The 27,549-nt window shown below is 36.9% G+C and overlaps 1 protein-coding gene across 1 annotated transcript; it reads left to right on the top strand.

Annotated features, from left to right (window-relative positions):
• Positions 1-26,683, top strand: LOC128233605 (uncharacterized). Its single transcript, XM_052947358.1, has 22 exons — positions 1-10; positions 976-1,171; positions 1,978-2,192; positions 2,641-2,760; positions 3,129-3,254; positions 3,650-3,786; positions 5,793-5,937; positions 6,375-6,500; positions 6,820-6,931; positions 7,089-7,280; positions 7,689-7,835; positions 8,126-8,218; positions 10,244-10,467; positions 11,233-11,320; positions 11,826-11,963; positions 12,896-13,006; positions 13,395-13,511; positions 21,489-21,577; positions 22,424-22,549; positions 23,136-23,231; positions 23,494-23,582; positions 25,052-26,683. The coding sequence occupies exons 2-22, from the start codon at positions 976-978 to the stop codon at positions 25,194-25,196; spliced, it is 2,832 nt and encodes a 943-aa protein (XP_052803318.1). The 5' UTR covers positions 1-10; the 3' UTR covers positions 25,197-26,683.
• Positions 26,684-27,549: the final 866 nt, after the last annotated feature.

Here is a 27,549-nt window from a genome sequence, read left to right as displayed (position 1 = left end):
ACTTTCATATGTAATTGTTTTGGCACTTCATCCTTATCAGTAGATTAAAAACAATCATAGAAAGGTAGTGCCGTCACTGTCATACACTGTTTAACGACAGCCTGTCGTTAAGAGGCAAAACTAATGAAGTTGATAGAATTAAAAACATGACATAAACATACAAGTATGAACATAAAAGTATTATGGATCATAAGTGATTCAGAAGCATATTATAAATTCTATAATATTTCATAGTAATAAGCAAACAAAGTGAACTATGAAAAATATTTGACTGTATTAAATATCATATAGAAGTATATTATTGAGAGTTTTCAGAATTAGATGTTTAGTTCATGTGTAGTTCTCACTAGGCTTCCATAACTTTAAAAGTCGGGACATAAATAGGTCCAAATAAGTTGAAGAGAACAGAAGTTTATTTCGACATATATGCAACAAGGCATCTTGTCATACAAATATATACAAGTTAACAAAATACATGTATTCATGCGTGTGATCATCAGGACAAAATAGACAATGTTGATAACAAGTAAAAAATTTAAGTATAGCTCTGATAGGAATATAAAGGAAGTTCATCTTTGGCAATATTGTGAATAATAACAGATATCAGCAAGCTGTATTGATAGTTAATTAGATATATTATGAAAATGTCAGTGGTTAATGCTTCTAACAATGATTATATAATTGAAACATTAAAAATTTAAACAATGTCATTGATTAACAGATTTCTTAAAAAACAGGTCCAAATTAGCACTATAAAACTTGTTGCTGAAGTTCTTTAGCTAGTTTAAGTGTTGAAAATGTTTCCTTGTATAAACTGTTATTAACAACATCTATGGAAAGAAAAGAAAAATCAGATATTCAACATAAATTACCTAATTACCTGAAAAGTGTAAAAAAAAAATAACAAATATATGTGAATTCATTCTATGGGAATATTTTCATTTATATTATTATTATTTATTTTTTCTTTGTTAGATGGGCAGTGGGCCAAGCAAACCAAAGACAAGTGGAGCTCCAAATAAATCTAACAACAGTGGAGGGGAGACTTTAGCAGACACACAGAAAACCTCGAAGGTTCCTCCAGCAGACGAGAAAATGTCAAAGGTTCCTTCAGCAGCGGAGAAAAACCCACAAGTTCCTCCAGCAGAAGAAAAAATCCCCCATAGTACAGGTACACCTATCTCTTCTAGAAATACATTATTCCAATAAACTCACTTACTTAAAGCCTGGGACAAGTAAATACATGTAATCAATGGAATAGTAGCAATTCCAATCAAAATTCCTGAATGAACAAGTCAACTTTAACTTTGGGCTTCATCGCAAATATTGCCAGATGGCGAATTAATAAAGATCTTACAATAGCCATAGATTTAAATTTTGAAAAATCGTCTTCCTTGATTCTATTATTTTTGCATTATTCTCATATTAGTTTTCTGTATGTCATTCAAAAGTGTCTTGTATTCTTCAATTACCAGAGCAACTGGCTGGATTCTTGTTTTGATGTCTTTATTGGATGCATTTTTCCTGAACCTCTGGCATAAAATTTATGCATATTGTAGTATAATGCTCTTGACCAACATGCACCATTTTTTCTGTTTTCATTCATCTTAATGTTCATCCAATTAATTTATGTTTGTTGTATTACCCATCCCTTGTTGTTTTAGCTCATCTGTTTTTGGAAGAAAAAAAGTCAATGTATTGTGTAAGCCTTTGTGTCCATGTCAGTTGTGTTGCCCGCAATGGTGGAAAAACATTAACCTTGGCTATTACTCCAAAAAATGATATTCAACTGCTAATGATGTAAGAAACAATATGCACATTTAGTGATCATGTACAGCTACTCTGGCTTAAATAATTGCTGTGTTATGCCCCCTTTTCTACTGTCAAACAATAACAGACCAGTATTTGTATTTGCTCTGCAGCCCTTTGTTAGCAAGTTGGTATAAATAAATATAATACCCGGTACTTTGTTTTCAGATGAGAAAACCAGTACAAAGGCACCAGTAGCAGTCACTTCCTCAACAGCTACTCCTATTGAACCGAAGTTAAACCAAAAGCCAGAGCCAAGCACAAACACTTCAGAGAAGCTCACTGAGAGCCAGGCAGAAGTTCCTGTAGAAGAAAAGCTTATTGATGAAGGACCAAAGGAGCAACTGAAGTTTGATTGTGCTCTCAAGTCTGCGTGTTTGCTGGTAAGAATTGTGATATATATAAGTTTCTTAACTTTTGCTTGTATTTTTAGGACTGATTCTGCTTCTATTGACCTGAATGCCTTGAACTAAATAGTTATGGTAGATAAGTATCGCATAGGACTGCAAGATTTCATTTTTAAAGAATGAAATCTTAATTGCCATTATTTTTATTGTTTTTCTTTTGTAAAAGTTTTTATTGGTCCAGCTTAAATTTTACCAGACTTGGCTGATTGGTCAGGCATTTTAATAAAACCTGTGTTGTCTGTTTCTTCAACATGTAAGAACTTGCTGGTAATCACATATGGCTATCTTTCTAGTGAAATTTTGGATGGTTCCAATCCCTACCCTAAAAAATTCATTTTCTTTACCAGATCCTCTCAAAATTTACCAGATTGGACTGGCAGAAAGGTTTTACATATTATAAACATGTCCTTACTGTGGCTTACAGATGAAGCCTGAGAGCGTGTATAAACATGTGACCAGGAATGTGACCAAGTTGCACCTCCCCAGGGCCCTGCCTCGACACTTTGACCTCATGACCTTGCTCAACAAGTTTGAGAATCTTAAGGTAAGGTTGTTTTTTAAATGCTGCTTTCAGGTTGGGATTGAAAACAAGAACATTTCTGTGTTCAATAATAAAGACAATGGTGTGTTAGATTAAAACATAAAAAGTATAACATTCAAATTAAAAAAATAAATAAAAAGTTAATGAATAACCTTTGAATAATCCTAAAGTGGTGATTACATCTTTATTATTTGTTGTCCTACCTGAAAAAAAAATATAAAATACATTCTCCCCCTTTTGAGTTAAACAAAATTTGATTTCAATTATATGTAACACATGTCATTTTCATTTTGGTTTATAGTTTTGTTTTTACAATAATGAGCATGTTATGCTTTATCAATGCTGATCAATGTTCTGTTGTGTTTTTACAGGACCTTGACCTGTCCTTCAACCAAATGGGTCCCCAGTGTTTGCGAGCCCTGTGTTTGGCCATGTGTTACAATACCTCCATTCTCAGTCTGAATCTGGCCGATAACAAATCAGACACAGACACTGCAGTAAGATTTTAGAACTGTGAACAATTTTCAGTTATTTTACTCTGTGACTGAGGGAAAACATTTTGATTTTACAATTTTGTAGTAATTTTGAAACAAGTACTTACAGCCTAATAATAATTTTATTATTCTCGTGAACAAATGTTGTTGGAGAGTTATGACAGTGGTTGTGCCTTTTGGGGGGTAAACAGGAGTACCCAAAGGAAACTTATATTTCTGGCTTGCAAAACTCACATGTGCCCTTCATGGAGCTTGAAGCCAAGTATGCCTTGTATATCAACTGCACTTTGCTATTCTAACAACACTAGCCTACCACTTGCTATCTTGTATTATTTTTACAACAATTCCTATTTCTGCCTTTCACTGTTGATTGTAAAGATATTGTGTAAACATCATAGGAGTGTATTGGTAAGCTGTTGACGGAGAACAAGACATTACAGTACCTAGATGTGTCCAGTAACTATCTGGGGAAGGACTTCTTCTCAAGAAAAGTTGGGCCTGCCTTAAAAGCAAACAACGCTCTCAAAACGTTAAGGTACTGTCATTTTGTATAAACAAAGTTACTATGTTTCTTTTTAATATAATCAGTCATGGTATTTGGATGGCCTTTGTGTCATTGACATCAGCTTCCGAGTGCAAACACTTTAACCTTGGCCATTACCGTTCAGTATATTCAAAAGAAACTTATGTATGTGTTATGGATTTTGGGTCCGAAATACAAGAATCACATTAAGGCAAAATATCTGGTGATACAAATCAGGTTTCTTCTAGAGTGTTGCATGATGGTTATAAAAATGGATGTGTATATCTGTGTGAGGGTAGAGGAATGACAGACATTGCACCTACTTCAGGTGTGAGAGTAGAGGAATGACAGACATTGCACCTACTTCAGGTGTGAGAGTAGAGTAATGACAGACATTGCTCATAGACATTGCTCCTGTTTTAGGTAGGAGATAACCGAAATGGCAGACAAGGCTCCTGTTTAAGGTGTGGAGTAGAGGAATGACATACATTGCCCATAGACATTGCATTGTTTTATGGATGGGATTATAATAACAGACATGGCTCCTGTTTCTGACCAGTGCAAATGTATAGGAATGACAGACATTGCTCCTGTTTCCCATGCAAGATTATAGGAATGCTTCTGTTTGGGTTTGAGCGTATAGGAATGAAAGACATGGCTCCTGGATTAGGTTTGAGAGTACAGGAATTACAGACATTTCTCCTGTTTTAGGTTTGAGAGTACCGGAATTACAGACATTTCCCCTGTTTTAGGTTTGAGAGTACAGGAGTGACAGACATGGCTCCTGTTTTAGGTTTGAGGGTATAGGAATTACAGAAATTTCTCCTGTTTTAAGTTTGAGAGTACAGGAATTACAGACATTTCCCCTGTTTTAGGTTTGAGAGTACAGGAGTGACAGACATGGCTCCTGTTTTAGGTTTGAGAGTACCGGAATTACAGACATTTCTCCTGTTTTAGGTTTGAGAGTACAGGAATTACAGACATTTCTCCTGTTTTAGGTTTGAGAGTGCAGGAATTACAGACATTTCTCCTGTTTTAGGTTTGAGAGTACAGGAATTACAGACATTTCTCCTGTTTTAGGTTTGAGAGTACCGGAATTACAGACATTTCTCCTGTTTTAGGTTTGAGAGTACAGGAATTACAGACATTTCTCCTGTTTTAGGTTTGAGAGTACAGGAATTACAGACATTTCTCCTGTTTTAGGTTTGAGAGTACCGGAATTACAGACATTTCTCCTGTTTTAGGTTTGAGAGTACAGGAATTACAGACATTTCTCCTGTTTTAGGTTTGAGAGTACAGGAATTACAGACATTTCTCCTGTTTTAAGTGGGAGAATATAGGAATGAAATGCAGTCCTCCTGATTTAGGTGCGAGAGTATAGGAATGACAGACATTTCTTCTGTTTCAGGTGGGATAGTATAGGAATGACAGACATTTCTCCTGTTTTAGGTGCAAAGTATAGGAATGACAGACATGGCTCCTGTTTTAGTTGCAAGAGTATAGGAATGACAGACATTTCTCCTGTTTTAGGTGCAAAGTATAGGAATGACAGACATGGCTCCCGTTTTATGTGCGAGAGTATAGGAATGACAGACATGGCTCCTGTTTTATGTGCGAGAGTATAGGAATGACAGACATTTCTCCAGTTTTAGGTGCTAGAGTATAGGAATGGCAGACATTTCTCCAGTTTTAGGTGCGAGAGTATAGGAATGACAGACATTTCTCCTGTTTTACGTGCATAGTATAGGAATGACAGACATGGCTCCTGTTTTAGTTGCAAGAGTATAGGAATGACAGACATTTCTCCTGTTTTATGTGCGAGAGTATAGGAATGACAGACATGGCTCCCGTTTTATGTGCGAGAGTATAGGAATGACAGACATTTCTCCAGTTTTAGGTGCTAGAGTATAGGAATGGCAGACATTTTTCCTGTTTTAGGTGCAAAGTATAGGAATGACAGACATGGCTCCTGTTTTAGGTGCAAAGTATAGGAATGACAGACATGGCTCCTGTTTTAGGTGCGAGAGTATAGGAATGACAGACTGTCGACTGCTGATAGAAGGATTGCTGGAGAATTCCAGTATTACTGACTTTGATATGAGCAGGAATGATGTCTCAGATAAGGCTGGCTTTGGAAAGGCAATGGCGCAATGCTTGCTTAAGGTATTATCAAATAAGTTTTACTGGTAAAAAATATCTGGCTATTTCTGTGTTGAAAAAAAGAGTGTTAGGCTGTTAAAGGTTCAAATTTCAAACAGTTTCAATGAAAGCATAAATTTAACATCAGTCATCACATTAATCATGACATATTGTATATACATACATTAATCATGACATATTGTATATACATACATTAATCATGACATATTGTATATACATACATTAATCATGACATATTGTATATACATACATTAATCATGACATATTGTATATACATGTATATGTACTGGCCTCAATTTAAGAATTTTGTTAAAATTCATTGAAGAAGTTTCATTCGTTGAAATTGTTAAGTTTGCTGCAAAAGACTTAATCAATGAGATTCATTAGTTCAGCATACAGAATCTAATTTAACATTATTATGAACTGTGACTTCTCTTTAGACTGATTGCTGCCTGTCAAGTGTTTGTCTGAGTCGATGTGAGCTGACTGGAACAACAATCTCTGAGTTACAGAAAGGACTATATGGCAATACTTCACTGTGTGAGCTCAACCTCACAGGAGCACAGGTTAGCTTTATTATTTGTGGCAAACCATTTCTTTATAAGCTCACCCTCATAGGAGCACAGGTTAGCTTTATTATTAGTGGCAAAAACTTCCTGTTCTAGCTCAACCACTGTACACGCTCAAATTCACTGTAGCACAGGTGATATTTCTGTCTTGCTTCCATTGTTTTGTTGTATAAGAACCATCCTAACCAGCCGGGATGCCATATCAGCAATTCACCATATCAGACCAATCTAATCTTCACTCTTGGCAATGTTTGCTGCAAAGCTGCTAGTGTTGTCACTGGCCAGTCTAACTGTAATAGTCTATTGTGCATTGCAGATGGACAGTTTGGGTCAGTTGGCAGGCTTTGTTATCATGGCAGCTTCCCATCCATGCCTGACCAATCTAAGTCTGGACAGTGTCCGCTGCAAGTCTTCATCCCTTACTGGTGGTCAGTAACATTTTTTCTTAACATCTGAAGCTGTATATTAATAATATTTAGCTTCAAGTACAATGAAAAAAACTGTGATTTATATAACGATGGAACAAATAGATGTAAAAAATACAGTCATATCCTGTTCTGTTACATCTTTTTCTCTATCTTTTAGATTTTACATCATGTGCTTCCCCATCCAAGCTTCAAGTATTGAGCCTGAATGACTCCAACCTTATGGATGGTTTTCTTACCTCCTTGGAGAAGAGTTGCAGAGGGAAACTACTCAACCTGGTGGAGATTGACTTGACATCCAACAAGGATCTTACAACAGACTGTTTGGACTGTGTGGCTAGCATTACCTCAGGTTTGTCAGTTTTTATGCCCCCTCGAAGAAGAGGGGGTATATTGCTTTGCACATGTCAGTCGGTCCGACAGAAGACCAAAGCTTGTTCAAAAATTCCTGGACCTATGGTCATCAAATTTGACATGAAGTTTGGGCATGACCAGTATATGACCCCTCGTTTTTATCACTTTTAAATGAACTTGTTTAATAAATTTGATACAAAATAAACACTCATTTGAGATCCTCTATATAATGCATGGAATCAAATGCTATCAAATCAAATCATGTAGTTTGGCATCATTTCAGGTGTAAAAATGTCAAGAACCTTTAAGTATTGTTTAAGCAATGGGAAGCAATGAATTGCTACTTTCCATTGCATTTTATATATATGGAAAATTATTCAATATTTAACATATACTTTTTCCATAGATGGAGACACCCCTAGCAACCTTAGAAAGCTTTGTTATGGCCTGAATGAAGGAGATGGACTATCACCTAAAGTAAAGTTGTTCCCAAATCTTCATTACCTGAACATTAGACTCTGTCCAATACTACACGAGGAAGTGGCTGAAATAGGTAACTTTGATTAAGATATAAATCACAGCATTTTATTTAAATCAAAATTTTCCTGAATATATTTGATTTATACATATTTTATTCAACATATACAAACAAACTACACTGAATATACACACACACACAAGTTGTCTATAATATTGAAATGGATTGGAACGAAAGCATAGCTTATAGAGTTCTTCTCTTTTTCAGTTCACATTGTTTAACAATAGCTTTAGTTCTTGACTGAGTAAAATAATAGGCTGAACAATATTTTTCATTTACGTTATCTGTAATTCTGTTTTTTGCAGGCCAGTATATCTCAGGAGCGAGTTCCAGTATCACAACTGTTGTTCTAGATGGCTTGAAACTGTCTTCTGTTGATGTCATCAAACATGTTGTTGGTATGTTTCCTATTTTGGTTTTAAGTTACTTAAAGAGCCTCATTTCTGCAAATAAAATACAATGTTGTACAGTTAATAAGAGCTCCGCAAAATGTTGTGGGTGCCCTATAGTAACTGAATGACTGTGTGTCTGTCCCCATTTTTGTATGATTTTTGTTAATAACTTATAAGTCATTCATGATTTTAAGTATCTTCCATTGCCGAGAGTGTAAGATAGGTTCATCCTTCCCTGAGCGTATGGTGTTTTGTGGAAACGAGGTTTACCGAGTTTCCGCAAAACACCCTGCACAAGGGTTGGGATGAACCTAACTTACACGAGCGGCCATGATAGATGCTTTTTCTTTCACCTCAGATAAACAAAATAAAGAAAAAATGTAATTTTTTTGCTGGGACTCTTTTGTGTGTAGTGAAAATAATTGCGTATGGATATTTCATAATTCGTGGTTGTCATTGATATGCACACAGTGATTGAGATTATATGTTAACTGTCAAATCGGTCTTTAAATAGTTCTGATAGAGTGCAGCATTATTTCTTGAATGGTGCTTGAAAACTTTTTTGCGGTGTCATTTGAAGTGAGAAATAATTAATTAGCGTTCTAAATATTGCCACAAGACAAGGTTTCCATAATGTTACAGACGACAGTCTTCAACAAGGGAGGTAATTGTGTGATGACAATAAAAAAAGGAGTTCCATACAGGTACTTGTTCTATCTTTGCCCGTGGACAAGATAAGAATTTCTAGCATGGTTAAATTTTGGTATCTACATATCTGAGGTGGGAGAAATAAAATTCATACTTTCTAAACTTCCTCACAGTATCAATTTCTCTTCTGTAAAATGTTATGTTACTTATGCTTAAATATTGTCAGATTTATATTTGTATACTAAGAAACAATGACAATTGTAATGGTTTTGTTAACAACTTAAACACTGTTTAAGATATTAAGTTCAAACTTTCTTTACTTGCTTACAGTATATACTTTAATAATAACATGCCTTCAAATTGCAACCCTTTCAAATATGCTATCATTCAAGGTCAAGGTCACACTTAGAGATTAATCATAATGGAATGTTGTTTATATATTTACATACAGCATATTCCCTTATCTTCCTGTGATGGCTCTAGTTTTTAACATAATTGTGTGTTTTGGAGTTTTTTAGTTGCATTCATCTATCATATGCTATTCTCCCCTTATATTTAAAATGCATTAAAGTAACTATCATTCAAGGTCAAGGTCACACTTAGAGATTAATCATAATGGAATGTTGTTTATATATTTACATACAGCATATTCCCTTATCTTCCTGTGATGGCTCTAGTTTTTAACATAATTGTGTGTTTTGGAGTTTTTAGTTGCATTCATCTATCATATGCTATTTCTCCCCTTACATTAAAAATGCATTAAAGTAACTATCATTCAAGGTCAAGGTCACACTTAGAGATTAATCATAATGAAATGTTTTTTTTTATATTTACATACAGCATATTCCCTTATCTTCCTGTGATGGCTCTAGTTTTTAACATAATTGTGTGTTTTTGAGATTTTTAGTTGCATTCATCTATCATATGCTATTCTCCCCTTACATTTAAAATGCATTAAAGTAACTATCATTCAAGGTCAAGGTCACACTTAGAGAGTAATCATAATGGAATGTTGTTTATATATTTACATACAGCATATTCCCTTATCTTCCTGTGATGGCTCTAGTTTTTAATATAATTGTGTGTTTTGGAGTTTTTTAGTTGCATTCAACTATCATATGCTATTCTCCCCTTACATTTAAAATGCATTAAAATAACTATCATTCAAGGTCAAGGTCACACTTAGAGATTAATCATAATGGAATGTTGTTTATATTTACATACAGCATATTCCCTTATCTTCCTGTGATGGCTCTAGTTTTTAACATAATTGTGTGTTTTTGAGATTTTTAGTTGCATTCATCTATCATATGCTATTCTCCCCTTACATTTAAAATGCATTAAAGTAACTGTACAACAATAATGTTTTTCCTATCATTTCAGCAAATCCAAAGACAAACAAGTTGCAAACCTTAAGTATAGGTGGCTGCTCTCTAGATGACTCTGACCTGATCCCCCTCTGTGACGCATTCAGGAATGGCCTACCACTGAGCATGCTCAAACTGTCAGCCAATCGGATTACAGATGCAGGGGTCACAACCTTGGTGGAGGCCATTTTGAAATGCAAGTCACAGACACTGGGTGTCTTAGATCTATCAAATAATAGGGTGAGGCATAGGTCTGAATTTTATGTTAGAAAAGTTTTAAAAGCCCCAAAAGGTGGTTATATTAAAATCATCTGTCTGTGCATCTATCCATTCTTCTGTCATTTTTTGTGTGTCTGGGTTGTTACTTTTTCAGGGACGTCACAAAGGTCAAGGTCACTTTTAGAGGTTAATCATAATGATATATTGTATATAATTATACACACACAGTAAAGGTGGTCTTGGCTGTAAGTTTGTCTTGCATAGGTGGATTTTAAATAACATGCTGTATTTGTTGACTTGTTGCCTGCAATATCCATGTCCCTACGTCCAAGGTCAAGCTCACACCTAAAGGTTAATCACTGCATATATGCACATACAGTATAGGTGTCATGTCTGGGATGTGACATTGTCATGCACTGGGGGAGTTTTAAATAACATGATAAAGATGTTCAGCACATATTGACAAAGAACATGGAGTATGAAAATAAATCATGTCTGATTAAAATATTTGTATGTGTTGTTCTATTGACTACGTTCCGTTCTCCAATTTCCAACACCATGGGTTCTTATGGGGATGGAGAGCTTTTAACTTTGTCTTATTGTACATTTGTAAATTTTGTTTTTGCTTCGACATGTGCAAAAACAGTAGGAAATACCTTGAAATTATTACAAATGACTTTGGGTACAATTTTCAAAGGGGTTTTAGTCCCATTACCCTGCTTTGGCCATTCTGTTTGCAGAACTGAAGGTTGTCTAAAATATTGTTTATTTCTGTTCTGTTTTTAGCTAGGAGATGATGGAGCTAAGACCCTAGCAAAGCTATTCACTTCCAAGTCCAAATTACACAGTCTCAACATCAGTGCAAACAACATTGGTAAGTATGTAATACTGTAATTTTAAACTGACTAACTGACTTCCATTGGTAAGTATGGCATAGAATGTCTCATGTTTGGAAAAAAACTCACAACAATACTGCCACTTTTGCTGTGAGTATTGGTAAGGTTTTGTTATTTGAATATTTATAAAACTCATGTTGTTTCAAACCCATATAAAAAATTTAGCAGACATTTATTTTATCGATATGTCCTTACCCATCTGGTTAAATAGCTTATTGATAATTTAAGACATTCCAACCAGAAATTATGTATTAAAAATTTGACCAAAAACATGAGAATTTATATACTACCAATATTAGCTTTCTTTTTTCAGAATTTTAGTTTCATGTACAAAAAGACTCTGAGAAACAATGAACGTAATATTCCTTGTATTCTAGGCTAGAAAGGGCTGATAACAGTTTTAAGCTTACCGGTATCTCTTCTCACAACTCTGCACATCTACAACCAGCCTGAAAATTGCACCATATAAATGTTTTTTTATAGGCAAGATTGGGCTGATGTCAGTGTGTGGGTTGGTGGCAGGCAAGTCTCCTCTCACAACTCTACACATCTACAACCAGACTGAAAAGCTGGATGAGGGCCCCATCAACGAAATATACTCACAGCTGGCTAAGAGTTTAGGTAATGTTGTGATATTGTTCGAGAAACTAGTATAACTGGCCTTAAGGGTTTGAAACATGAACATATAATTATCTCAGGTATCATGGCAGACATGCAGAGATCATGTTGTCAGGCTGCGGCAGTCACCGCAGTGTCATACTTTCATGTCCGCAGTCTAACTCATGCATTTGTAATTCTATCTTTACCAAACTTGGTAACAATGTTCATTGGCATAATATATTGACTGAATATGATCAACAGCCAAATCTCACGATTCACTGTTGAGTAATGGTCCTTGAATTGTGGAATTTGACCAAATTGTCTTTCTCTGCTCTCTAACTTAAACACTTCTATCCAATTTTATTGAAACTTGTTTTCAGTATTTATGAGCATTATATCTCAACCAACTTCATCACACTCTTAATTCAAGTGTGACAGCCCTTTAATTTAAAACTAATAACAACCAAGTTCACCTTGTATTATACTCTATCATTTCTTAATCAGTTATCAGTTATGTGCTTAAGCACACTTTATTAAATACAATTGTGGAAGATAATAATCTGTGTATATCAGTCCTACTTGTATTATTTCCCATTTAAAAATGGGTCTTATAACATATTTATTTAAATCTACAGAATTCTAGATATCCTATGAACTAGAGATGTGACTGATTTATTTGTTTCTTTTAGAAGAATATCCCAAAGGTACAGTTTGAGTACAAGTTACAATAGTTCACCCATGCTAAGATCTAACATATGACCTCCTGTCAAAATGGTCTTCACCTGTTAAATGTCCTCTTGCCATTTTACAAATGCCAGCCAGGTGTTGTTTCTTTTTATTTTGTATAGACTTGAATGGCTTGATTTGCAGCTTTGGCCTTTCTAGATGGCAGCAAAATAAGGTATGGACCAGGACTTGACATTCCAAACATTATTCCTTTTACATTCATGCAGGTTACAAGGTGCAGTTTGAGTTTGACAAGGTGAAGGTTGGCTGTTGTGATTTTCCTGCCAACCTTCCTGATGGACTTCTAGTCAACCTGACAGACATGGGAGGACATACTGGTGAGATCACTAAATTTTTAGGGGGAAAAATAAGCTTATTTTTCTGTAGGGAAGAGGCCGTTAAATGTCCATTAAAAAAACCCTGCTTCTGTACCTGTATCTATTCAAGGCTAAACTACATTATAACTGACAGGATTCCAAAACCTTGTTTAAAGGAACTCGCATACAGATTTATGTCAGCAATGATTATCATAACTTTGTTCATATTGAGTTATGTTACTAAATTTTATGAATAAATACCATTGAAACAACTACTGGCAGATACTCAACAAAATAATACAAGTCTAAAAAGTTCTTAATACAACTATTTTCATTCATTATTCATAGAGTTTTATCCATTGTGACAAATCCATATGTTTCTAACAACTTCATGTTGTGTTTCTCTCAGGATGTGTTGGCCAGGCCATGGATAGCCGATGTATACAGACAGATTTTATACAGGACCGCTTGCCCTACCTCGACTTCAATAACATTATGAAGATTTCCTGCTTTCTCAAAGGCCATAGTAAGTGACACAGAGTAGCAACAATGATCAGTTACAAGCCTCTCCTTCAATAATATCAGGCAAATGGCCTGCTTTCCCAAAGGCCATAGTAAGTGACACAGAGTAGCAACAATGATCAGTTACAAGCCTCTCCTTCAATAATATCAGGCAAATGGCCTGCTTTCCCAAAGGACATAGTAAGTGACACAGAGTAGCAACAATGATCAGTTACAAGCCTCTCCTTCAATAATATCAGGCAAATGGCCTGCTTTCCCAAAGGACATAGTAAGTGACACAGAGTAGCAACAATGATCAGTTACAAGCCTCTGCTTCAATAATATCAGGCAAATGGCCTGCTTTCCCAAAGGACATAGTAAGTGAAACAAAGTAGCAACAATGATCAGTTACAAGCCTCTCCTTCAATAATATCAGGCAAATGGCCTGCTTTCCCAAAGGACATAGTAAGTGACACAGAGTAGCAACAATGATCAGTTACAAGCCTCTCCTTCAAATAATATCAGGCAAATGGCCTGCTTTCCCAAAGGCCATAGTAAGTGACACAGAGTAGCAACAATAATCAGTTACAAGCCTCTCCTTCAATAATATCAGGCAAATGGCCTGCTTTCCCAAAGGACATAGTAAGTGACACAGAGTAGCAACAATGATCAGTTACAAGCCTCTCCTTCAATAATATCAGGCAAATGGCCTGCTTTCCCAAAGGACATAGTAAGTGACACAGAGTAGCAACAATGATCAGTTACAAGCCTCTCCTTCAATAATATCAGGCAAATGGTCTGCTTTCCCAAAGGCCATAGTAAGTGACACAGAGTAGCAACAATAATCAGTTACAAGCCTCTCCTTCAATAATATCAGGCAAATGGCCTGCTTTCCCAAAGGCCATAGTAAGTGACACAGAGTAGCAACAATGATCAGTTACAAGCCTCTCCTTCAATAATATCAGGCAAATGGCCTGCTTTCCCAAAGGCCATAGTAAGTGACACAGAGTAGCAACAATGATCAGTTACAAGCCTCTGCTTCAATAATATCAGGCAAATGGCCTGCTTTCCCAAAGGACATAGTAAGTGACACAGAGTAGCAACAATGATCAGTTTCAAGCCTCTCCTTCAATAATATCAGGCAAATGGCCTGCTTTCCCAAAGGACATAGTAAGTGACACAGAGTAGCAACAATGATCAGTTACAAGCCTCTCCTTCAATAATATCAATATCAGGCAAATGGCCTGCTTTCCCAAAGGACATAGTAAGTGACACAGAGTAGCAACAATGATCAGTTACAAGCCTCTCCTTCAATAATATCAGGCAAATGGCCTGCTTTCCCAAAGGACATAGTAAGTGAAACAAAGTAGCAACAATGATCAGTTACAAGCCTCTCCTTCAATAATATCAGGCAAATGGCCTGCTTTCCCAAAGGACATAGTAAGTGACACAGAGTAGCAACAATGATCAGTTACAAGCCTCTCCTTCAATAATATCAGGCAAATGGCCTGCTTTCCCAAAGGACATAGTAAGTGACACAGAGTAGCAACAATGATCAGTTACAAGCCTCTCCTTCAATAATATCAGGCAAATGGCCTGCTTTCCCAAAGGCCATAGTAAGTGACACAGAGTAGCAACAATGATCAGTTACAAGCCTCTCCTTCAATAATATCAGGCAAATGGCCTGCTTTCCCAAAGGACATAGTAAGTGACACAAAGTAGCAACAATAATCAGTTACAAGCCTCTCCTTCAATAATATCAGGCAAATGGCCTGCTTTCCCAAAGGACATAGTAAGTGACACAGAGTAGCAACAATGATCAGTTACAAGCCTCTGCTTCAATAATATCAGGCAAATGGCCTGCTTTCCCAAAGGACATAGTAAGTGACACAAAGTAGCAACAATGATCAGTTACAAGCCTCTCCTTCAATAATATCAATATCAGGCAAATGGCCTGCTTTCCCAAAGGCCATAGTAAGTGACACAGAGTAGCAACAATAATCAGTTACAAGCCTCTCCTTCAATAATATCAGGCAAATGGCCTGCTTTCCCAAAGGACATAGTAAGTGACACAGAGTAGCAACAATGATCAGTTACAAGCCTCTCCTTCAATAATATCAGGCAAATGGCCTGCTTTCCCAAAGGACATAGTAAGTGACACAGAGTAGCAACAATGATCAGTTACAAGCCTCTCCTTCAATAATATCAGGCAAATGGTCTGCTTTCCCAAAGGCCATAGTAAGTGACACAGAGTAGCAACAATAATCAGTTACAAGCCTCTCCTTCAATAATATCAGGCAAATGGTCTGCTTTCCCAAAGGCCATAGTAAGTGACACAGAGTAGCAACAATAATCAGTTACAAGCCTCTCCTTCAATAATATCAGGCAAATGGCCTGCTTTCCCAAAGGCCATAGTAAGTGACACAGAGTAGCAACAATGATCAGTTACAAGCCTCTCCTTCAATAATATCAGGCAAATGGCCTGCTTTCCCAAAGGCCATAGTAAGTGACACAGAGTAGCAACAATGATCAGTTACAAGCCTCTGCTTCAATAATATCAGGCAAATGGCCTGCTTTCCCAAAGGCCATAGTAAGTGACACAGAGTAGCAACAATGATCAGTTACAAGCCTCTGCTTCAATAATATCAGGCAAATGGCCTGCTTTCCCAAAGGACATAGTAAGTGACACAGAGTAGCAACAATGATCAGTTACAAGCCTCTCCTTCAATAATATCAGGCAAATGGCCTGCTTTCCCAAAGGACATAGTAAGTGACACAGAGTAGCAACAATGATCAGTTACAAGCCTCTGCTTCAATAATATCAGGCAAATGGCCTGCTTTCCCAAAGGCCATAGTAAGTGACACAGAGTAGCAACAATGATCAGTTACAAGCCTCTCCTTCAATTATATCAGGCAAATGGCCTGCTTTCCCAAAAGACATAGTAAGTGACACAGAGTAGCAACAATGATCAGTTACAAGCCTCTCCTTCAATAATATCAGGCAAATGGCCTGCTTTCCCAAAGGACATAGTAAGTGACACAGAGTAGCAACAATGATCAGTTACAAGCCTCTCCTTCAATAATATCAGGCAAATGGCCTGCTTTCCCAAAGGCCATAGTAAGTGACACAGAGTAGCAACAATGATCAGTTACAAGCCTCTCCTTCAATAATATCAGGCAAATGGCCTGCTTTCCCAAAGGACATAGTAAGTGACACAGAGTAGCAACAATGATCAGTTACAAGCCTCTGCTTCAATAATATCAGGCAAATGGCCTGCTTTCCCAAAGGACATAGTAAGTGACACAGAGTAGCAACAATGATCAGTTACAAGCCTCTCCTTCAATAATATCAGGCAAATGGCCTGCTTTCCCAAAGGACATAGTAAGTGACACAGAGTAGCAACAATGATCAGTTACAAGCCTCTCCTTCAATAATATCAGGCAAATGGCCTGCTTTCCCAAAGGACATAGTAAGTGACACAGAGTAGCAACAATGATCAGTTACAAGCCTCTCCTTCAATAATATCAGGCAAATGGCCTGCTTTCCCAAAGGCCATAGTAAGTGACACAGAGTAGCAACAATGATCAGTTACAAGCCTCTCCTTCAATAATATCAGGCAAATGGCCTGCTTTCCCAAAGGACATAGTAAGTGAAACAAAGTAGCAACAATGATCAGTTACAAGCCTCTCCTTCAATAATATCAGGCAAATGGCCTGCTTTCCCAAAGGACATAGTAAGTGACACAGAGTAGCAACAATGATCAGTTACAAGCCTCTCCTTCAATAATATCAGGCAAATGGCCTGCTTTCCCAAAGGACATAGTAAGTGACACAGAGTAGCAACAATGATCAGTTACAAGCCTCTCCTTCAATAATATCAGGCAAATGGCCTGCTTTCCCAAAGGACATAGTAAGTGACACAGAGTAGCAACAATGATCAGTTACAAGCCTCTCCTTCAATAATATCAGGCAAATGGCCTGCTTTCCCAAAGGACATAGTAAGTGACACAGAGTAGCAACAATGATCAGTTACAAGCCTCTCCTTCAATTATATCAGGCAAATGGCCTGCTTTCCCAAAGGACATAGTAAGTGACACAGAGTAGCAACAATGATCAGTTACAAGCCTCTCCTTCAATAATATCAGGCAAATGGCCTGCTTTCCCAAAGGCCATAGTAAGTGACACAGAGTAGCAACAATGATCAGTTACAAGCCTCTCCTTCAATAATATCAGGCAAATGGTCTGCTTTCCCAAAGGCCATAGTAAGTGACACAGAGTAGCAACAATGATCAGTTACAAGCCTCTCCTTCAATTATATCAGGCAAATGGCCTGCTCTCCCAAAGGCCATAGTAAGTGACACAGAGTAGCAACAATGATCAGTTACAAGCCTCTCCTTCAATTATATCAGGCAAATGGCCTGCTTTCCCAAAGGACATAGTAAGTGACACAAAGTAGCAACAATGATCAGTTACAAGCCTCTCCTTCAATAATATCAATATCAGGCAAATGGCCTGCTTTCCCAAAGGACATAGTAAGTGACACAGAGTAGCAACAATGATCAGTTACAAGCCTCTGCTTCAATAATATCAGGCAAATGGCCTGCTTTCCCAAAGGACATAGTAAGTGACACAGAGTAGCAACAATGATCAGTTACAAGCCTCTCCTTCAATAATATCAGGCAAATGGCCTGCTTTCCCAAAGGACATAGTAAGTGACACAGAGTAGCAACAATGATCAGTTACAAGCCTCTCCTTCAATAATATCAGGCAAATGGCCTGCTTTCCCAAAGGACATAGTAAGTGACACAGAGTAGCAACAATGATCAGTTACAAGCCTCTCCTTCAATAATATCAGGCAAATGGCCTGCTTTCCCAAAGGACATAGTAAGTGACACAGAGTAGCAACAATGATCAGTTACAAGCCTCTCCTTCAATAATATCAGGCAAATGGCCTGCTTTCCCAAAGGCCATAGTAAGTGACACAGAGTAGCAACAATGATCAGTTACAAGCCTCTCCTTCAATAATATCAGGCAAATGGCCTGCTTTCCCAAAGGACATAGTAAGTGACACAGAGTAGCAACAATGATCAGTTACAAGCCTCTCCTTCAATAATATCAGGCAAATGGCCTGCTTTCCCAAAGGACATAGTAAGTGACACAGAGTAGCAACAATGATCAGTTACAAGCCTCTCCTTCAATAATATCAGGCAAATGGTCTGCTTTCCCAAAGGACATAGTAAGTGACACAAAGTAGCAACAATGATCAGTTACAAGCCTCTCCTTCAATTATATCAGGCAAATGGCCTGCTTTCCCAAAGGACATAGTAAGTGACACAGAGTAGCAACAATGATCAGTTACAAGCCTCTCCTTCAATAATATCAGGCAAATGGCCTGCTTTCCCAAAGGACATAGTAAGTGACACAGAGTAGCAACAATGATCAGTTACAAGCCTCTCCTTCAATAATATCAGGCAAATGGCCTGCTTTCCCAAAGGACATAGTAAGTGACACAGAGTAGCAACAATGATCAGTTACAAGCCTCTCCTTCAATAATATCAGGCAAATGGCCTGCTTTCCCAAAGGCCATAGTAAGTGACACAGAGTAGCAACAATGATCAGTTACAAGCCTCTCCTTCAATTATATCAGGCAAATGGCCTGCTTTCCCAAAGGACATAGTAAGTGACACAAAGTAGCAACAATGATCAGTTACAAGCCTCTCCTTCAATAATATCAGGCAAATGGCCTGCTTTCCCAAAGGCCATAGTAAGTGACACAGAGTAGCAACAATGATCAGTTACAAGCCTCTCCTTCAATAATATCAGGCAAATGGTCTGCTTTCCCAAAGGACATAGTAAGTGACACAGAGTAGCAACAATGATCAGTTACAAGCCTCTCCTTCAATAATATCAGGCAAATGGCCTGCTTTCCCAAAGGCCATAGTAAGTGACACAGAGTAGCAACAATGATCAGTTACAAGCCTCTCCTTCAATTATATCAGGCAAATGGCCTGCTTTCCCAAAGGACATAGTAAGTGACACAAAGTAGCAACAATGATCAGTTACAAGCCTCTCCTTCAATAATATCAGGCAAATGGCCTGCTTTCCCAAAGGACATAGTAAGTGACACAGAGTAGCAACAATGATCAGTTACAAGCCTCTCCTTCAATAATATCAATATCAGGCAAATGGCCTGCTTTCCCAAAGGACATAGTAAGTGACACAGAGTAGCAACAATGATCAGTTTCAAGCCTCTCCTTCAATAATATCAGGCAAATGGCCTGCTTTCCCAAAGGCCATAGTAAGTGACACAGAGTAGCAACAATGATCAGTTACAAGCCTCTGCTTCAATAATATCAGGCAAATGGCCTGCTTTCCCAAAGGACATAGTAAGTGACACAGAGTAGCAACAATGATCAGTTACAAGCCTCTGCTTCAATAATATCAGGCAAATGGCCTGCTTTCCCAAAGGACATAGTAAGTGACACAGAGTAGCAACAATGATCAGTTACAAGCCTCTCCTTCAATAATATCAGGCAAATGGCCTGCTTTCCCAAAGGACATAGTAAGTGACACAGAGTAGCAACAATGATCAGTTACAAGCCTCTCCTTCAATAATATCAGGCAAATGGCCTGCTTTCCCAAAGGCCATAGTTAGTGACACAGAGTAGCAACAATGATCAGTTACAAGCCTCTGCTTCAATAATATCAGGCAAATGGTCTGCTTTCCCAAAGGCCATAGTAAGTGACACAGAGTAGCAACAATGATCAGTTACAAGCCTCTCCTTCAATAATATCAGGCAAATGGTCTGCTTTCCCAAAGGACATAGTAAGTGACACAGAGTAGCAACAATGATCAGTTACAAGCCTCTCCTTCAATAATATCAGGCAAATGGCCTGCTTTCCCAAAGGACATAGTAAGTGACACAGAGTAGCAACAATGATCAGTTACAAGCCTCTCCTTCAATAATATCAGGCAAATGGCCTGCTTTCCCAAAGGACATAGTAAGTGACACAGAGTAGCAACAATGATCAGTTACAAGCCTCTCCTTCAATAATATCAGGCAAATGGCCTGCTTTCCCAAAGGCCATAGTAAGTGACACAGAGTAGCAACAATGATCAGTTACAAGCCTCTGCTTCAATAATATCAGGCAAATGGCCTGCTTTCCCAAAGGACATAGTAAGTGACACAGAGTAGCAACAATGATCAGTTACAAGCCTCTCCTTCAATAATATCAGGCAAATGGCCTGCTTTCCCAAAGGACATAGTAAGTGACACAGAGTAGCAACAATGATCAGTTACAAGCCTCTCCTTCAATAATATCAGGCAAATGGCCTGCTTTCCCAAAGGACATAGTAAGTGACACAGAGTAGCAACAATGATCAGTTACAAGCCTCTGCTTCAATAATATCAGGCAAATGGCCTGCTTTCCCAAAGGACATAGTAAGTGACACAGAGTAGCAACAATGATCAGTTACAAGCCTCTCCTTCAATAATATCAGGCAAATGGCCTGCTTTCCCAAAGGACATAGTAAGTGACACAGAGTAGCAACAATGATCAGTTACAAGCCTCTCCTTCAATAATATCAGGCAAATGTCCTGCTTTCTCTAGTGTGTTTTTTAAGGGTAAGCTGTATCTGAATGTCATTTTCAAACAAAGAACTGTCATCATTTAGTCATGGACAGTATTAACTAAAAGCTTTTTAAAACAATCATGGGTCTTGCCTAATTAAGAAACTACCAAAAAGAAACTCCCTAAAGGAAAAAAAAGGTTGAAGAAAGTTTGACGCCAGGCAATAAAAAAAATAGTGTCGGGTGCCAAAAAAGTTTTAGGACTGAAAAATGGAATTATTGTTTTTTGTAATGCCTTAACCTTTTAAAATGCCACATTATCAGTTCCCTACAAATTCATCCTTGTGAAAAGTTAATGGTCTGAAGTGAACCAATATAATGAGATAAATGCATGACAATTAACATAATATGAGATGATTGTTCATTTTCAGGCAGTGGTGAGTGTGTATGGTCTGAGACTGAGTGGAAGATGATCACCGGTGCAGACAGACCCACTACTGATGCTCCATCATGGCTACAGGTATCAGAATGCATGTTTGTTGGACAGGTGGTTTAACGGAGGGAAAGCCCGTGGGGATGTGTAAATAATGGTGTTAAAGACATGAGGGAGTGTATGATCTAAGATTGAATTGAAAATAATAACTAGAACAGACATAGAAGATTCTCCTTCCTGGTTACAGGTTTAGTTCAGCTTGTTGAGTTTGATGTATAGGGTATTGCCAGTGTTGAGTGAGTGGTGTAGGATGGGTTTCTGATGGGAGATGTTGGCATTGAATGGTGTTGAGGGTTTGCAGGAGAGAGGAAAATGATAGCTGATGGACCCTCTACAGGAGCCTCTTTCTGCCTACAGGTACTGGATTGCTTATTGAGCTGGGTGGGTGTGGAAAAAAAAGTTGTTTATGGCATTTGGTGGTGTAGGGGATGGAAAGCGTTTATGGTATGAGACTGAGTAGAAAATGATCACTGGGGCTGATAAACCTTTACATATAATACCCGCAGAAAGCTTGTTGTATTGAATGGGTAGGGTAGTTGGATGGAATTGAGGGGTATGATTAATGATTGGAGATTCAGGTACTGGCGAGTGTTAATGGTTGGTTTGTGATCTGAATCATGGAATAAAGTTGCTCCAAGGTTCCTAGTTAAGAAAGGGTCATTTTGCAATCCAGTGCTACAATTACGTGTGATACAATGTATGATGTGTTAAGTGCTTTTATAATCCATAGGTGCCCAGTCAACATGACAGATGTGGGTATATGGACTGTCAATGGGAAATCTTACACCAGAAGCTGTTTATAATAATATAGGCTCATTTTGCAATTACGTGTGAAAAATCATGTTTTATTCTCAATAAAGTATCAATTTTCAGGTTCCCAATATGCGTGATCGGTGTTTGTATATCAGTAACTTGCCGGGGACTGCCACCCTACAGAAGTTTGAGGCCATGTTGGAGATGGACGCTGACTGCAATGTGGAGGAAACCAACCTTATGAAGGTAGGAGGTCTTCCACATAAGATCAAATAGATTCTCATCCTGATTTTGAAACAGAATATAAGGCGGTCGAGCAGATGTTATTTTTTTATTTAAAAAAGATTGCGGTGCGTATAATTTTTTTCACTGTTTATCAGATTTATCACCACTTTTTGTCAAAGCCAAATCTTTTAAATGTTGAGTGTATTCGACTCTGAGTCAGAGAGTACATCATTTGAACCTTTGTTGAAGATAAGAACTGATTATCATCCAGGAATGATAAGTGTTCTCAATCACTTGTACAATGCTGATAATTCAATGTACTATTAAAGTTCTTAGAGAGATATTACCTATGTTTATCACTGCTCATAAAATAAGGCTTGGCTTTTAACAGGGGACGGTGAGATGAAAATTTTCAATAAATTTTTCGCTTGCCAAAACCTCATATGTGTAATTATAAGCTCATCTATGATGTTTTATTACAGCCTTGATTGGCATCATTCTCTTTCAAAACATTCAAATTTAGCGTTATTCTGAAACTGTTCAAGATGTTCTCGTGAAAGTTTTTCATAAATCAATACATTTCTGTAATGCATGCTGTATAATCCAGGACCCAGTGACTCGAAATATCAATGGTGTGGGCTGGACAGTGATGGGTGACCAGGGGTCAGTTCAGAAGGCCATGGACTACTTTAACAGTGGAGAGGTTAATATTCAGTATATAATATAGTATATACAGGTATGAAACAACAGCGTGGGCTTGTCAGTGATGGCAGACAAGGAATCAGTTCATAAGGTCATCATGTACTTTAAAGGTGCATTGTTAACTGACAACTTTCATGTTCTTTTTTATCTCATTAGACACAAATTTAAAATAGTCAATGTCTGGGCCCTTTTTATTCATGTCCATAAAGATTGATTGATGAAATGATTAATGTATTGATTATGATATGAATGACTGTTTTCAGGCAAAGATTTTTGGGCAGGCCATAATGTTATCAGAGGTCAAGGTCAAGGTGGACAATGAAGCCAGTGCTGAACTGGAAAAACTGGCGCAGTATGTATCCTCTACTATTGTAGTCCATGTATACATACTTCATTCAATTATTCATTTTCAGAAATAATCAAACTAAAGTGTAAACACTTATTTAATACTTATTTTCATAGTGGCCTTATGATAAGGCCTCTGTTCTTGCTGACTCTTGTTTTGCCAATACATTTGTATATAAAAATATACTAGACAATTGATTGCCTCAAAAAAAAATTGCCACCACATGTTCATGATTGTGCACTCTTAAGTCATGGATAAATGTTATTATACCCCCGACAAACGAAGTTTTAAGGGGGTATATTGGAGTCACCCTGTGGTCGGTATGTCGGTCAGTCCGTTGCAATTTACATTGTCCGGAGCATAACTTAAAAACTACTGGATGGAATTGGATTAAACTTCATACAATGGTAGAGCATAATGAGAGGATGTGCAGTGTACAATAACCATAACTCTATTCTTGCTTATTACTGAGTTATTGCCCTTTGTTACTTTTTTGTCCGGAGTATAACTTGAAAAGTAGTGGATGGAATTCATTGGAGCTTCATACAATGGTAAAGCACAATGAGAGGAAGTGCAGTGCACAAGAATCATTACACTATTTTAGCAAACTACCGAGTTATTGCCTTTTTCTGTGTTTTGTTTTTGTCAAACTTTTGTCCGGACGATAACTTGAAAAATACTGGATGGAATTTCATAAAACTTTATACAATGCAATGCACAACAATTATAAAAGCGTTATTTTCTAATTTTAACAATAACAATCCGAAATTGTACAAAACAAAAATAACCCCATCCATAACATTTTATGTGTTTTCCTTTCTAACTATGTTTATATAAACCATTACTTTTAAACTACTGGTATAAAAAAAGTAACTTAACTCATTTATAGAATGGTCATAGGCAATCGTATATTCTTGTGCTTTAGAACATCAAATATATCAGTAATAACATCTCAGTATTAGCATCACTGATATTGTTTAAAGCCTTTTTTCTAACTTTTAAAAACATAATCAAAAAATGAATAACTGACGATAGTCCATAAAATAAAGTTGTCATTTATAGGTTGGCTTTCCAAATAGTTGACTGCAATTTCATATCAGGGCAGCAAGGCTTGTCTGTGTTTTTTATTCAAACATGGAGATTAACTGCAGAATTATTTAAGCCAGAGATGTGGGCCTTGCTGTACATGTGCCTCTTGTCTCCAGCAACATGTGTACCAAGTTTCAGTACCAAGACAACACCAAGACTATCACAATTCCACAACTTTCTTCTTTGCGAAGCAGACAGGCTAAAAAGCTGAGAAAAAAAAAAAAGTGCAGATTATTTACTGACTATTTGGAAAATGATGATATTTATGACAATTCAATCGCCCATTGTTGGAAGAAGCAGCAAAAAATAGCAGTTCAAAAATCTGTTTTATTAAAGCAAACATTTTTTTAATTATGGCCTTAACTTTTTAATCCTTTTCTTTGAAGGGCTGACAGAGAGAAGCGTCAAAAGTTACGAGACAAGGAGGAATCTGAGCATCGAACACTGATCATCAACACAACTGAAGCCTCGTGGAAACGTCACGCGTACCGACTGGCACACCCAGCATACGCTGACGGAAGAATCTGGTGAATAGCATGTTCCATTGGACGGGCCGTGCTTCAGAGGAATGAAAATATGCTTGAAGTTATTACCTCCCCTTGTCAGACACAGCTCTTGTCTATTTCAGTATGTTTAAGGTATTCCATACTTTATTCAGATTCCTGGTAACCCACATAAACTTGGCCACATTTGGAAGTCATTTGTGAACAGAATAAAAATGTATTTAATATGTGATTACAATAAAAAAAAACAAGTGCACAAGTATGTACCCTGATTGACTGAATATAGAATGTTTTTCTAGCCATGTATTTGATATTTTCATAACCTTGACGATTGTAAATGAAACAGACATGATAGTGAGTGATCAAAATCTAACCTTTCAGCCAATGGAAATATGGAAAACATTCCATTAATGATGGATGAAATGCCTTAAAGTATACCATGTACAATTAAATGAATTGTGGTTTTCTGGTGACCATTGATATTAAAAACAAGCTTATTTGTTATTGAAATATGAAAAACAGGCCATTTCAAGTCAGAGTTTTGTTAAAATAAATAACCAAAATACTAACTGCCATAAGTTTATCTGTAGTGTATTTTTAGTACTTTAGGTAACATATAAGTTTTCAGCAGGCTGTACAGTTTTAGATTATACCGGAAGTATATTTGGTCACCAGGAATCCAACTAGAGCATTATTGTCAATGGCTGGATTAGATGACAAACTCATCTTACATCTGATACCTCAATGTGTTATTTAGGTGATTCTTTTATGATAATGTTGACAACTTAATTTGTAAGACAATTTTATTTGTCACGATTTGTGGTCAACCTGTAAACATAAATCTATTTAATTTGTAAGCAGTACATTCCGCTTCAAATAACGACATTACTTATGTAGATGTATACTGTATGAAAGATGCATGGTATGCATTATAACAAATTCGTAACACTATCATATTGTCAATGATCGTACATGACAGTGTTGAATAGAGTTCTCAAATTGAAAGACAAGAGTACTTTCTTTACATGTGACTGTGATAAAATTGAAACCAAAGTATTATGCTAGTATTATACTTAACAAGTTGATGATTATTATTGACATTGTGTGTGTTGTTGTTAATTCTGCATTTGCTTTTTCCATTTATTTAATTATTTAGTGCGTCCATCTTAAATACTCAATTTGTATTTCTACTAGTGTCTTGACACTGAAGTGCCTTTGATCATTTGTGACATTAATATGACAGTTATCTGTTTATTTATGAAAATGAAATATTAATGAAGCATATTTTTAAGGTATCGTATGACATTGATTTAATTAGCAACTGAGAATTTGTAGGTATTCGGCCGTAAAATGACACTTAAACTTGTGCTAATAGTTTATACGAAGTGGTAATGGTAACTTGTGAGGTCCAGTGCTATTTCATTCATTCCTCATCTAGTTGTTTTGATCGCTTTTTACTGTGACAGAACTTGTCCTTTCTGGACTTCTATTTCATAAACACCAACCATACAAGTGTACATGTCTTTGTTATTTTAAAAACCTGTACTAACAAGAATGTAAACCATATGTTTACCTGACACGAGACAAGATTTCTTGTTTATTTATGGGTGTAGCTGACTGGTTGTTTTAGATATGTACTGTTATTTTAAAGTTCAATTTTAAAATATACATGTATAACTACTTGTTACTCTTGAATTTCCATTTAGATGACATAGTGTTACAACTAAAAAAAACATGTTTATCTCGCGTTATCGTTCTTATTTTGTTATAGAAAATAAATAAATATCATGTTTTGAAATGTTCAAATTTCGGATTATTAAACGCCACTTCACAAAGTGAAGTGGGGGCTATATAGAGGAATCACGCTCGTCCTCATGTCCGTCCGTCCGTTCACAAAGTGAAGTGCGGGCTATATAGAGGAATCACGCTCGTCCGCATGTCCGTCCGTCCGTTCACAAAGTGAAGTGGGGGCTACTGTGAAATCATTAATGTTCGTGGGGCATTAATGTTCGTGGTTTTCGTGGGTTGGGTGATCCACGAATTCAAGATCCCACGAAATATAAACCCTTTATTCACTTTTTCAATTGCCTTGTTACGTACATACTCTAGTATATTATTTACAGAGGCCGCAGTATACAGTGTTAAAACCTGTCTCACTGTATAACTTACGATCATTATTCTGTTAATATATTATAACTGCCTTTAACAAATAATGAACGAAATCAATTAAATGTGTTTTATGCAGCAAATGACAGTTATAAGCACGTGTTTAAACGTGTGCTGTAAATAAAAAACTCCAAGTTTACAAGATGTGCGTGATGAGTGTCTGTACTCGATTTTTTTTATTTAATGAAATAATTAATCGATTACTAGTACATTGA

This window comes from Mya arenaria, chromosome 5 (assembly GCF_026914265.1).
Source record: "Mya arenaria isolate MELC-2E11 chromosome 5, ASM2691426v1".
In the NCBI taxonomy this organism is placed as follows: domain Eukaryota; kingdom Metazoa; phylum Mollusca; class Bivalvia; order Myida; family Myidae; genus Mya; species Mya arenaria.
The sequence above is the reverse complement of the archived record's forward strand: the minus strand, read 5'-3'. Positions and strand labels throughout refer to the sequence as shown.